Below are 14,713 nucleotides of genomic sequence, written 5' to 3'. Positions count from 1 at the left end.
TAGTGAAAAGCAAAATGATCTTACTAGAAGCTACAACAAGAAATTGCTAGTCATCTATTCCGTATTTTTAAATGTATAGTGCTATTTAAAGACTTGGTATTTTCACTTTAAGCAAAATTAGCTGCGCAGTTCACATACCTGAATTCAATGGCATCCAACTCTCAAACTTTTGAAAACTGCAGCTTTAAAGACCAAAAGATGTGACTGCAATAAAGACATTTATAGAGCAGGATTTGAAAGGAAACCTACTCTGTCACAGAAATATTTATCTGTTTTTCACTGGATTAGTTTTAAGCTGTGAACTTTAACAGAGATTCAGACAGCATTTATATTTAAAGACATATGCTTTTAGCGTATCAATTAAAATCAATAAATCATCCTGTACCTCCATAGCGTAGTTCTGAAACACACTGGTACTACTTGTACTGCAAGAAGATACCAACTCTGATTTGTCAGGTAAAGGGAACTTTGAGAGAGAACCTATTAATAGAAGAAACCCACAGTATTAGTTATTCAAAATATGCATTTTTAGTAAACTGTTTTTCTGGTCAAACACCACTGCAGTTATAAAATGTGTGACAGAAGATGCAACAAATCAGATATACTCAACAGAAAGAAATGTGAAGCTGGACTGAGTCTGCCATCTGCCAAGCACCACCAACGGCAAAAATAAAATCTACCAACATAGAATTTCCTTATGTTCAGCTTTCTTCTTTTACAACAGTTGGTAGTTTGTGTGACAGGTGCACTCCACCCCCCTTAACCAAACTAGCAGTTTGGTACAGGCTCCAAAGGAGGTAAAGGCCTGAGCCGTAGCTGGGCCAAGAACTCCTCTAGGAAACCCACAAAGGAGCAGAGCGACACAGTGAGAACAAAGAAAGTTGTGGGTACAAGGAGTCCCGTGCATACCTCTGCCGTTGCATGCAATTTGACTACGAGCCGACCACTTTATCCCATAAATATGACAGCCTAAGCGAGCCTTCTTTGAGCTCTCCCTGCTAGGCAGCGTGGCTGCATGGCGGTGATCTCCCCTTGAGCTGGAACGCCTCTCAAGGTTGCTCCTTGAAGCAACGAGATCCTTTACCAATGACAGATTGTTGGATGAGTCCAATTTGAGTTCTCCCTCAACGGCAACTGGACTGCATGCCAGGCAACTCTCCCTTGAGCAGGGATGCCTCTCAATGTTAAGAGGTATTAGTCGTTTAGCTTAAATAAGTAAGTTTTAAAATAGAATTAATCACTTAGAGTTATAATGTTGTGTGATTTAGTATGCTGTTTGCTTAGGCTTTACTTACTTCGCATGAGTAGCTAGATTTGCTGAACATGTACCTACTTAGTCAAAACAGGGGCCTCCAGAGCCAGCGTAAATCAGAAAATAAGGAGGTTTCAAGGCTACAACCATCAACAGCAGCTGCAACTCGACAAGATAACAGCCTGTCTGGAGACAGTGAAGGAATCCAATAAGGGGTCAGAAGATCTCAGACCAGAATCACTATTGGACCAAGGGGCGCGTGGAAGGCGCGTGAAGAGAGTGTGAAGAGCGCGTGAGGGGCGGGTGAATAGTCTGTAAGGGTATAATTGCCCAGGGATTTCTTTGTTCGGGTCGGTCCCTCCCCAGAGGCACCCAGCTTGAGCCGATCCTGCTGCTGTACCACTCCATTAAATTATTTATGTGATTCGATGCCTGAGACTCTGTTTCGGGAAAGCCAGAGTTCGAACTTTGGAGCAAACTAGCACTGGATGCCTGGACAGAAGGTAAGTGATTAATAGCATGCTAAACTTTGAATTCCTAACTAAGTGATCTAAAGGATTGATTGTGCACATATAATTCCGTTAGCCATAAACCGTTGACCAAGTCTGGGACTAAGTCTGGATCCAGCCGCACCTAGACTCCTCTCCGAGAAGGAGTTTAGAAAGCAAGGGGGTCCACTCTGAACCTCGTGACTCAACGGGAGGGTCTCCCTTACTTTTTTGCATCTCCTATCTCTGTGTAAATCATTCTAAATCAACTCCAACTTGATTTTCTTTTGTATGTCTCTTCTATGCAGTAAGTAATAGAGTGAACCTTGCCACCAAACTCTGGTAAGTGGCACTTTTACAAATTCCTGTTAAATCACTTTTGCTAATACCTTTGACAGTCATTCTTTAAGTGATCTAAAACACTCCTAAATCAGGATCTGTGACAAATTGGCATAGTCAGCAGGATGGCAAGTAGTATCACTAATTATTTACAGAGGCTTGGAATAAATCCGACTCCCACATTCTCAGAAGAATGGGCTCGTGATAATTGGCATGATTGGAAAGCTGTGGAAGAACAGCTAAAGGTGGCTGGGGGCCATATAAAGGATGGAAAAGGAAAAGAAATTATTTGTAAGATGTTAGGCACCTGCCTAGAAGCCGCTTGTCAGGACAGGAAAAACCTAAACAGAGAAAAACAAGATCTGAGAGGGGAAATCAGAGGCAGAAAGGCAGCTGAGTTATTACTGTCCTTGAAAATTGAGCGGCTGCAGAAACAGTTACAGGAACAAAAGGAAAAAAAACAAAAATTGAAAGAAAAGGTTCAGATGATGCTTATGCAGACTCCTCATCCCCCTGACATTTTACAGATTAGGAAGTTAATTGCATCCCCTGAAAAATGGGATGAAAATACATGGGGTGACCCTGATCATAGCAAACAAGGGAAGAACAATTCTTTGTTTCCCTCAAATCCCCCTGAATATGAAGCCAGACCCATCATTAACATAAAACAGTCTCAAGGATCTCAGAGTGGTGTTCCGCGATGTACTATGCGAACTACTGCCTGGGATCCGTTACAACTGGCAAATATACGAGAAAAATTCAGCAGAAAGCCAGGTGAAACTGAAACAGAGTATTTGTGGCGAGTCTGCATAACTGGTGGTGACCAAATAAGGCTGAGTGGAAATGAAGCAAATGGCTTTTGGGGTCCCAGAGTTTTCTTAAATTTAGGACCCAACCCAGCAAACAGATCCCACTCTATCACCAGCCGAGTAGCTTATTGGGCTGGAGGAATAGACGCTACGGAGCGAGGTGAACCCTCCATAATCCCCATAAGATCTCTTAACGAGCTCTCTACAGCCATTACAAAAGCTGCCTGCATACAAGCCATGCATAAAAGAGAATCCAATGATATCCCAATAACTGCCACAATTGATTATGTGATGTTAAAACCACTACTTAGAGGAGCTCCAGCAGTTCTTAAACCCTACTTAATTGCAAAACGGCATAAAATTAAAAGAGACACAGAATGCAAGAAGGGATTAGGCAACCATGACCCCTGTATCCAACTCCCTACCTGGGCAGAATTAATGTACAGCATTATAAACCGTGCCCGTGAAATGGGATGGGATGATCTGTTAGCTGGAAAATCAGACCCAAGACCCCGAACAGGAGATCAAGTGAGACCAATAAAACAAACACCCTCCCAGGGAACAGGAACTAGACCAAGGGAGAATATGCCTAAAGATCCAAAAGCAGAGCCTCGGGATTGGAGACATGAACTGTGGAAGAAAGCATTGGCACTAGGCATTCCCACACCTCTGATTCAAAGGCAGCCTGCTGGCATTGTCCTGAGTCTGATTGAAGCATTCCAGAAACAAGGTAATGGTGAAAGGAAGGAGCATATTACAACTTCTCCGGTGCCAGTCCCTAGAAAGGGAGACAACACCTTAAGGAGGAATTGCAGGTCACGAGGCCAAAAAATGAGCAATGCCAGGACAGCGACCGGGCCTGCCTGTCCAGCAAGTGGAATCTTATCAATGGATAAATAGCAATGGCCCATATATTCTGATTCCAGTTGGTCCTCGATGACAATTGGTGAAATTGCTAATAGATATGGGAAAACAAATTTCAATATTAACACAACAGGACGCCGAGAAGCTGCGTGTGCAACCTGGATGGCAAAGAGTTAAAATTTCCGGAATGAACAGAGCAAGTGTTGTGTGCTCAACCGTGAAAATTAATTTATGGCTCCCAGGCAAAAAGCGCGTGTGGTCTATTCGCTTTGCAGTTAAAGATCACAATGAAAATATCTTGTGTTTCGATGTTTTGAATGGCTGAACCTGGTGCCTGCCAGATGGCAGCGTGTGGTCCTTCAGTTCAAATGTCAACCCTAAACCTGATAAAAATCGGGAGGCTATAGTGTGTGTACTCTGTGCAGCCCCTGCACTCCCTGATTCAAAGATTACCAATGTACCACAACAACTGACAGCATTACAGCGAGGGCAACCCGTCATGGTGAATTTACCACAAATTAGAACTGTACCTATGACTAAACCTCGTGGCCCACTTGCCTGGGAAGCTACAGATAACAGTAGTGCAAAACATAGAGTTAGTGCATGGTAGATTTTTCCTTCTTTCTAACGGGGTAACCTGTCCGGAAAACCCCACCGAGACCAGCCTATTTACCTTTTTGTCTTGCAGCCTCCTCCAAGATCAAAGAAAGATACATCACCCTACTGCTGTTGAAGATTTCAGTAACACGTACTTATGGAGAACATCATTGGTGGGAAACTCTTCTTGGATGGTCACCAACAGCAACGGGAACTTTGAATTTAATGCTTCAACCAGTTGTGATTTTGTTAGCTCTAACAATACTATGCTTATTACTTATAATCATTTTATATGTAAAGGTTTGGTACATAACTAAGCAAATACTCCCTGTTCATCATAAGGAATACCCCAATGATTTAATTAATAGTAATATTTAATACTAAAAGCTATTTGCTTACTGTGGAGCAGCAAGCGTGCCAACATAGAATATAAATAACATTAATTTGACACTTAAACCAAACAGCTTATCTAATAATTGGACTCTTACCACTGATCTGCAATACGCCACATATTTATGACATAGAGGCAAGAGGTAACCGTACTACCACTCTATGAGTTGATAAGTGGATTGACTGTAGTCACGGGGTGGAGTGTGACGGGTGCACTCCACCCCCCCTTAACCAAACTAGCAGTTGTTTGGTACAGGCTCCAGAGGAGGTAAAGGCCTGAGCCGTAGCTGGGCCAAGAACTCCTCTAGGAAACCCACAAAGGAGCAGAGCGACACAGTGAGAACAAAGAAAGTTGTGGGTACAAGGAGTCCCGTGCATACCTCTGCCGTTGCATGCAATTTGACTACGAGCCGACCACTTTATCCCATAAATATGACAGCCTAAGCGAGCCTTCTTTGAGCTCTCCCTGCTAGGCAGCGTGGCTGCATGGCGGTGATCTCCCCTTGAGCTGGAACGCCTCTCAAGGTTGCTCCTTGAAGCAACGAGATCCTTTACCAATGACAGATTGTTGGATGAGTCCAATTTGAGTTCTCCCTCAACGGCAACTGGACTGCATGCCAGGCAACTCTCCCTTGAGCAGGGATGCCTCTCAATGTTAAGAGGTATTAGTCGTTTAGCTTAAATAAGTAAGTTTTAAAATAGAATTAATCACTTAGAGTTATAATGTTGTGTGATTTAGTATGCTGTTTGCTTAGGCTTTACTTACTTCGCATGAGTAGCTAGATTTGCTGAACTTGTACTGAACATGTACCTACTTAGTCAAAACAGGGGCCTCCAGAGCCAGCGTAAATCAGAAAATAAGGAGGTTTCAAGGCTACAACCATCAACAGCAGCTGCAACTCGACAAGATAACAGCCTGTCTGGAGACAGTGAAGGAATCCAATAAGGGGTCAGAAGATCTCAGACCAGAATCACTATTGGACCAAGGGGCGCGTGGAAGGCGCGTGAAGAGAGTGTGAAGAGCGCGTGAGGGGCGGGTGAATAGTCTGTAAGGGTATAATTGCCCAGGGATTTCTTTGTTCGGGTCGGTCCCTCCCCAGAGGCACCCAGCTTGAGCCGATCCTGCTGCTGTACCACTCCATTAAATTATTTATGTGATTCGATGCCTGAGACTCTGTTTCGGGAAAGCCAGAGTTCGAACTTTGGAGCAAACTAGCACTGGATGCCTGGACAGAAGGTAAGTGATTAATAGCATGCTAAACTTTGAATTCCTAACTAAGTGATCTAAAGGATTGATTGTGCACATATAATTCCGTTAGCCATAAACCGTTGACCAAGTCTGGGACTAAGTCTGGATCCAGCCGCACCTAGACTCCTCTCCGAGAAGGAGTTTAGAAAGCAAGGGGGTCCACTCTGAACCTCGTGACTCAACGGGAGGGTCTCCCTTACTTTTTTGCATCTCCTATCTCTGTGTAAATCATTCTAAATCAACTCCAACTTGATTTTCTTTTGTATGTCTCTTCTATGCAGTAAGTAATAGAGTGAACCTTGCCACCAAACTCTGGTAAGTGGCACTTTTACAAATTCCTGTTAAATCACTTTTGCTAATACCTTTGACAGTCATTCTTTAAGTGATCTAAAACACTCCTAAATCAGGATCCCTAACAGCTTGGAAACAAATTTTACAGATTAAGTAATTCATACCCACACTTTCTGACTGTGCAAAAACTGGGGAAGGATAAGAGGTGCTGCTTCTGACTGCAGATGTCCCTGACCCTTCTCTTTGCCACACTAAATGAGCCAGGCTCCCCTGAGCCTCAGGGTGCCCCAATACCTTGGCCATAATGGCAGCCTCCGCTGCCCCTCTCCAGTTCCTCCACATCCCACAAACTGGGAAGCCAAAGCTGGGCATGCTCTTCTAGGTGCTAAGTGGAGGGATCTAAGTAGACTGATCTTCCTTTCAACCTGGTTCTGCTTAGGACAGTATGTATTCTCCATAAGGACAGTAGTACAGAGATTGATGACAGTCACTACCAATTATCCAGCACAGATTAGGAAAAAAAAAGAAGTCTGTCTGATAATCATCTTCAACACTGGCTTATTGAAAATTATAACAATTTTCCAAAAAAGATTTCTACTACATTTAGAAAACAAAATCAGACTAAAAGTTACCATTTGAAAGTTTTTGTAGATGTTTTCTGGAGATTTGTAGCTTACACAAATAAGATGATTACATCAATACTGAAGGACCCAAAGGGCTCTTATTTGCATAGCTGTAACATCCAGAAACTTATTCAGGGACAGGATGTTACTGTGCAAGTTATTCCACAAGAAGGAACACCCAAAACAAGGTTCTACAATAAAAATATCTGTAGGTATGGACATATCTGTATGAGTAATAGTTTTCAGGTAGGAAAAGAAAAATTTACTTCTTCCACAAAAAGGACTAATGACTAGGCTGATCCCAAACTGAGAATTATGAAAGAACAACTTCTAAAACTGGAAGATTTTTGTTCAGATTGATGAATGCAATGCAAAAGCTGTCTCTTACCACACTGGTCAAATTGTTTTGATGAGCTATCGTGGGAAGCTGTGCTTTCTAGGCTTGTCCTGCTGAGGCCAATACCCTTAATTTCCGATGTGGTATTCTCCTGAGGAGAAGCACTTTCAAAATCATTGCAGACATCTTCATCAGTTAGAGAAGTAGATTCTGAGTCCAGAGCTCCAAGAGATGAAACACTTGCTCGATCTGAATTTTGATCCTGAGAGAAGAAAACGAATTCCACTGAGAAAACGAAAAGGAAAGCAAAAATATTTCTGAAAATAAGAGGTAGCCTTCTTTGTCTCAATAAACTCAAGGCATGAACTTCCCTCCTTGGAAAAATCATTCAGCTCAGAGCTGTATTCAAAACTGATGTAAAACAAGGCAAGTTTCACTCAAGGTTAAGTAGCTACATGAGAATTCTTTTTAAAAGATTCTTCTAATAAAATATCTAAATGAAAACTTAAACATTTTAATCCTATAAATTTTTTCAAACATTGCTATAAAAGTTAGCAGCAGCCATAGGAATACATTAGGATAGGCACAGCATCTTTGACACTTTAATTAGTCTCAGATTGGTTTTAAGCATGTTAGGACAATACACCAACAGCAAACTGCGTCTATTTTCATTCCCAAGGACTGGGAACAAAATGAGTTTTGGTTTGAGTTGGTAGCAGCAAAGAACTTTCTAACCAAATGACCTCAGTTCAAAATTAGCCTTAAATCACTTTGGTAATCAATACATGCAGATTTCCCTTTTTTCATAAAAGCAGTAAAGAATTAAAACCTTTGTTTATTTAAATATTTTTTCTTTAAGTAAATAAGGGAAGGCAGAGCAGTCTTCTCTGCCCTGTCAACACTCTGCAGTATACTTATGTTTTCCCATTAAATACACTCTGAATCCATGCTATACCAAAATTTTGTTTGATTCAGGACAATAAAATTAGGATCCTGGCAATTCAAACATGATTAAAACAACTTAATGCACATAGTCTACCATGATGCATGTCATTCAAATGGGGTGGGATTCATCGCATAGGAGTCAGTGATTAAACTTTTACAAAGCTTTTTCCTTAATTTATAGGAACTTAGGGGTTTTTTTTTGGGGGGGGGGGAAGTAATTATAAAAGTTTACCTTTGAGGATGCAGCATACATTGTAAATTTTGAGTACCACTTGCTAGCTTTCTCTGCAACCCCTTTTCCAGCAGAAAACATGCTGCTTTTTAGAACATCAAACTTAGGTGTTAACAGCATGTCCAAGTTGAATGACGGTGAAGACACAAGTGTTAATGCACTATTTGCATCCTGTGGCTGTTCCTTTGCTGGACTGTTTGCGGAATAAGCTGGGGAGGACCACAGCCTGTCTCTTGGCCTTTCTTCATTTTTTGGGTGATAACTCTTGGATTTGGTAAGACTGGATGGCCTTGGGGAATTTGGGGGAAGGCTGGACCTCCTACAAGGTTGGATTACTGTTGGGCTCTTTTTATTAGCATTTCTGTCATCATAGGGTTTTTGCAACTCAATGCTTGGGGCACGACTTGACAAAGGGCTGCTCATATTGTTCATGTACATGACTATTTCTTCAGCTAAATCTCGTCTTGCGGATGGAGTAGAAACACTTCTATCATCCTCCTCCTCATCATCCTCTTTCTGCTGTTCTGTCTCAGCAACGAGCAGAGACAGTGGATCAAATCCAGTTTCAACATCTGTCTTTTCAACTGGCTTTACTGGAAAGCTGCTCTTTCTTTGCAGCCTTCTAGATTTTTCACTGGAGGATTTCACTGCTGTAGATGTTTCAGGTTCTGCATCCAAGTCTTCCAGGTCAAAGATAACAGGAGATTCTGTTTTATCTGTACAACTGCAATCAAAAGCTGCATCTTCATCACTAGATTCTTTCTCCAGGCTTTCTCTCTTAGAACCTAAAGAGGAAGTTCTGATATTAAGAGTTTTTGGCCTTATGCTTTTCTGTAATGCACTAGACAGGATTTTGGCATCAGCTCCTAGTTTTTCAACAATTTCTCCAGGATTTGCTTCCTGATTGATTCTATTTATCATGAGTCCCACCAAGCCATCTCCACTCAGGTTACGGCTCCTGCCTTCCCATGGTATCTCCCTTAAGTCAGGTTCTACCGCGCTTTTACGTCTCTTCCTTAAGGATTTACTTTTTATAACTTCTGCTTCACTGGCATCCTCAAAAGATGATGTAAAGAGCAATCCTACAGAACTCTCTGAAAAACAGATGAAACAAGGTGCTTTATTTCTTGCTATGCAAGAAAACTAAACAAAATTACAAAAGAATGCTAATTTGTCTCATCTTTCAAACAATTTACAACACAGAGTTGGAATTCACTATGTTAATTGTGCCAGTGGTTCAAAAGTTGAGTTGACCATGCTCATAACTTTTAGGAAGGGTCAGACGATAAAACATTGAAAAGGGAGTCAAATCATACAACTCAAGAGTACTTTGAGAGACACCATCAAGATGTACTTGGTTTCCTCTTTTGGAGACCTACTCCATTTTTAAGAGGTTTGAAAGCTAGGGACAGCAAAGGTATCTAGGAAATGGTGAAAAAAGGCAACACTTTCTAACCTGATGAATTAGAAATAGAACCAACAAAAGAAGTTATTGACAGAGAAATCTCTATTGTTTTGCCAGAGCATAAAGATGCAGACTTTAAAGTATGATATTACAGTATTTTAAGCACAGCTGACAGTATTATAATAACCAGATTTGACACTACTAAAGACTTGTGAAAAAGCCTGAAAGTTTCTTTTAATTGTACTGCATAGAAACCTCTTGTCCATCCTGAAGGAATTTATTAGGTTCTGGAAGTTATAAGAAAAACAAGACCTGGGATTTTGTAAGCAGATGTTAACTATAGCCAAAAAAAAAAGCAAACAAGAAAAAAAATCTGGAAATGCAGAATATTCAGACACATCTCCCTGACACAGCATATGCAGACTCTAGCCTAAACTTGCTCCCACAAAGTTGCTGCCACAAATTTCATTGGCCACTGCCACTACACTAATGAAATACTGTAAGTTTTATGGACAACACAACTCAGGCACACTGCTTAAAGCTCTTGTTAGAAATAGAATATACATAGACAAAACTGCACAAGAATCAAAATCCATTTTCTCTTCCACTCACCCGTGCTAGCTTCTGCTACGGTATTGTCAACTGTACCATTGAGACGCACTATGCTAGAAGCCGCTTTGGCATTACTTGAGTTCTGATAATTTAGTTTAGGTAGGCAGTCACCACTCCCTTTTGCACTCTCCACTTCAGACACTGTATGTAGAAAAGGACAGACAGTTCTTTAGAATCAAAGCAACTTAATTTAAATCTCGTTTCCATTACCTATTAGATGCTTTATGCAGGATTAAGTGACAGCATGTTGTACACATCCCATGATGCATAGGCTGATATCTACTTGGGTAGATGTTTTCAAGATGGAACAACTGAACTATGGATATTTAATTCCCAGCATTACTTTTATAACTGGAAGTTCTATAAGCTTCTGTACACAGAGTCCAAGTAACGAGTACTTGCATACCAAAATTTGTGGTGCTGTGGAGACTAACACCACCCTTGTTCACTTGCAAAGGATAGGCATAAGATTATTTTCTCCTGCCTTTGAAAGAGCTCAGGGCCAATTAACCTATATTCATACAGATTCCATTACCCCCAAGACCATGACTACACAAGAGAAGTGAAGCAAATGTTGCAGTATTTATATTCACTTCTTTTAGATATGAAGGACAAGTTCTGTTGACAGGTGGCTATCCAAAACAGACAATTACTTCTTTAAAGGAATGCAAGCAACTTAATATTCTCAAGTTGTCTTCAAAAGTGCAAAACATTTTCAGCACATAATATTACTATACAGAGCCACAAACTTGTCTTAATTATGGCTAAAAATAATACAAGCTTTCAGCAGAATTCAGATTTCCTGCATCCTCAAAAGTTTCATTAAACCTAAATAACCTGCCTGCCATCTTACATGTATGTTCTTATGAAGGGTAATGTACAAATTTTCAAGCAAACTGAAGAAAAAATACTAATGCTAGAAGGAAGACTGTGGTGAAAAGAAAACACTGAAGTAACTTTTCTGGTTCCATATTTTCTCATACTTTTACACCACTTCTACTTAACAAGGGGATAGTTAACACAAATAGTAGGGGAAAGCACACTGAAAAATTTAAATAATTATATTAAGAGAACATTTATTATGAAGACTATTTTCAATGAATATATATGGGAATCTATAGTACTTATACATTTTTACTACACAATCTGATCTGCTATATGCTTGCATAAAGTCTATGCTGCTCAACTGCAGTTAAGGGAATCACGAGCAGCAGATGTAAAACCTGAAGGAAAGAAAAAAGGTCCACAGCAAATCCAAAGCCCTTCTCATTTCTGATACATCTCCTAGACCTCTCTCACAGACCTGCAAAAATTCAGCTGTTCTCCTCTTATGGGATGTATAAAGAAAACAGACTGGTGAAAAAGGCTTTCCTTTAGATTACGCCTATAAAGCAGTTTAATTTTTTTAAAAGACAAAACATTAAGCTGTAATTACCATTAAGCCTTTACATTATCATTATTGCTTATTTGAAACAGAGGAGGGAAAAAAAGAACTGTAATATTAAGTTAAACCATTAGACATCCAGAAAATTACATTTAGAGAAAAGAACTTAAGGCATGGGCATAAACTGGCATTATCACATACACTCACTGTAAAAAAACAAACAAAAAAAACCCCCAAAAAACCCACAAAAAACCACCCCCCCCCCCCAAAACCCAACCAAAAAACCCCCCACATCTGCCCCACTAAGCTTTTCCTGAAATCCCTATTTATCCACAATGAACTAGCTATCTGTATTCACAAGATACATACGAGAACTGGAGTCACTCTCTCTCTTGTCCTCTTTTTGTTCTTGCATATCTTGAAGACAAGTTTTCCCTTGCCTGGCTTCTTCTTTGAATGATGTGTTATTGCCAAAGTCTGAAAGTCCCCCTATCACAACAGGGCAATGACAGAATAAAGACAATTATGGTATTTAATAGTGTGACATTGTTGAACAGATTAAATTAAATATCCACAACAATTCAAAGGCCTCTTATCAAGTACATTCCAATTAACAGTGAACATTTTGCCACAAAAAAAAAGTGAGAAACATGATTGGCTTACTTTGACAGTATAAACATTGAAGCAATGCTCTACAGGGTGAAATTAAAGGAGTAATATGTAACATTTCTTTTAAAATACTGTACTAAAGCACTGCTTGTCTTTGAATCTGTTGCCTGGTTTATTTGATCAAAATGTCACATCTTTTCAAGAACTCTAAAAAGGCATCTAAACATGGTTTCATTTTAGTGTAGTATGTTCCTCCATGAGTCTGTTTGCAAAATAAGACTAAAATAAAAATAACCAACACAACCCAATCCCCCCCCCCGCCCCCGCAAACATTCAAGCCACTATCTGGTCATTCTTAAGACATAACACTGCCCCAAGTGTAATTAAGATAGTCTGATTGATTGATTGATTTCAAGAACCAAATTTACTTAACACTAACATGGTTGTTCCTCCTCCAGGCTGTTATAAAGCATTAGCACCAAAATAAAGCAAATTAACAAAGCAGATAATAAAGTTTCTGTTCATTATAAATACTAAGTGAGCACTTCAAGTCACATGCATTCCATGTCCTTTGTCCAGGTCAACCTGAAGTCTCCAGCAGTCCCATAGCATCTTTAGGGGGTTTACTCTCATGCAGTTTAGGAGATAACAGTAAGCACCTGTCCAGGGTCAAGAGGGTACAACATGGCTGAAAGTCAGCTTCTTTCCCTCTTTTCCCTAAAGATGCTGCACTGAATCTCTACAGAGAGGGTAAAAACCTTGTTGCTATTGTAAAGATAACAAAATATTCTGGAATTTATGGAAAAATTTGGGGGATTGCCTGAAGAGTCAGCATGCATTTTAGCTATGCGCTTTCAGGCAAAGAAATCTCAAAAAAATCAGATAATGTCAAAAGCAAATACCATTAGTTATATAAATGACAGTTACTTAGTAAAGGACTAATTACACTTCCTTAGTTTACATGGTCTGAATTGCAACCAACATTGCTAAGCTCTTATATACTGCTTTGCACAGATGGGCTTCAAAAAAGTGGTTTATCAGGAAGGTCAGCTACTTGAAGAACAGGCAGAAATAAAGTAAACTTGTTCAAGGTAATGCAGAAGGCTAGTGACAGAGCCAGAAGCAGGACTGTAGTCTCCCGAGTCTAGGAAAAATACTCTAGCCATAAGGTCATCATATCTATTCTGTTTGTCAGGGCAAAGATTTATTTGTACGTATTTGGAATCATAGAATAGCCCTGGTTGGAAGGGACCTGGAAAGATGATTTGGATGATCTTCATACATTTATACATGTATATTGTGAAGGTCTCCCAAGGTCAACTACAACTAAACTAACTATATTGCTGGTACTTTAAAATGTACTATCTTGCCTTACTAGTAGTAAGTTATAGTTACTGTGGATAGCAGCACCTATGAAAAATACAAACTACAGGTAATCACCAGCATGGTAATATAGCCATTTGAACACATCACATAAATCTTTACTGGAAAGAAAAGGAAAGAAAACCAAAATTTACAGCCTCAAATATTGTACTTATCTTCTACACAAAAATAAATACGGTCATTTCAGTTGGTATGCAGAACTGGCAAACAGTACTACAAGCTCAAGGACTAGTTCTAGTTGCTTCTTAACTCACGTCAAAAAGGGGGAAAACAAAAAAAAGGCAAGGCTGGACAGAAGTTTCTGCCAGTTATGAGACTGGCTGTTTTATGAACTAGCAAAATTATTGTATCGCTTTCAGGCTGATATCTTGTCTCCATGAAGAGCTGATACAATAAATAAAGAGCAGACTATTTTGGATTCACAGACAAATGAAAAAGCTGTTTTTTAAAAATTATGCAAGAACTTTTTTTTTTTTTCCTCTAAAACGGTTTTATCACCAAATTCACAACAGAAAGCTTTTTGAAATACTTTTCTTATCAGCATGAAAATAAAAAAAGAAAAGGATGTGAATACTCTACCAGGAATGGCTGTATGTGAGGTGCTTGCTGGTAGCTTTTTCAATGCTTTTTTAAACTGTGCTATTCCTAAAACAACATTTCGTATTTTCATCCATAGGAAATAGCCACCTCGATTGCTTGAAGGCCAGGTACTTTCCAAAACAGCCTATTTTGGAAATATCAGAGTCAAGTAAAGTCATCTTAAGGAACAGTCAGGTATGAAATCATTAACTTAAATTTCAAATTGGGTTACATTGGCAGTTATAAAGTAGACTTCCAAACCTACAAAAACAAAGACAACACAATTATTCTGTCTTGTATTTCTTTCAGTTACTAGAAATGACAG

At 39.7% G+C, this 14,713-nt stretch overlaps 1 protein-coding gene across 5 annotated transcripts in view; it reads right to left on the bottom strand.

The window, feature by feature from the left end:
• DENND4A (DENN domain containing 4A) overlaps nucleotides 1-14,713 on the bottom strand; it is a 64,057-nt gene that overhangs the window by 9,664 nt on the left and 39,680 nt on the right. For all 5 annotated transcript variants that reach the window (XR_008238407.1, XM_052809100.1, XM_052809103.1 and 2 more), the window contains 6 exons: nucleotides 14,389-14,533; nucleotides 12,187-12,306; nucleotides 10,434-10,574; nucleotides 8,417-9,510; nucleotides 7,291-7,501; nucleotides 386-480 (listed from right to left, as the gene is read on the bottom strand). Coding sequence is in view for 4 of the 5 variants with exons in the window: in XM_052809100.1 (XP_052665060.1) it covers nucleotides 386-480; nucleotides 7,291-7,501; nucleotides 8,417-9,510; nucleotides 10,434-10,574; nucleotides 12,187-12,306; nucleotides 14,389-14,533 (1,806 nt within the window). In the remaining variant the exon portion in view is untranslated. The remainder of the gene's footprint in view (nucleotides 1-385; nucleotides 481-7,290; nucleotides 7,502-8,416; nucleotides 9,511-10,433; nucleotides 10,575-12,186; nucleotides 12,307-14,388; nucleotides 14,534-14,713) is intronic.

Source organism: Harpia harpyja, chromosome 14 (assembly GCF_026419915.1).
Source record: "Harpia harpyja isolate bHarHar1 chromosome 14, bHarHar1 primary haplotype, whole genome shotgun sequence".
Classification (NCBI taxonomy): domain Eukaryota; kingdom Metazoa; phylum Chordata; class Aves; order Accipitriformes; family Accipitridae; genus Harpia; species Harpia harpyja.
Note: the sequence above shows the minus strand (reverse complement) of the source record. Positions and strands in the feature narration are given on the sequence as shown.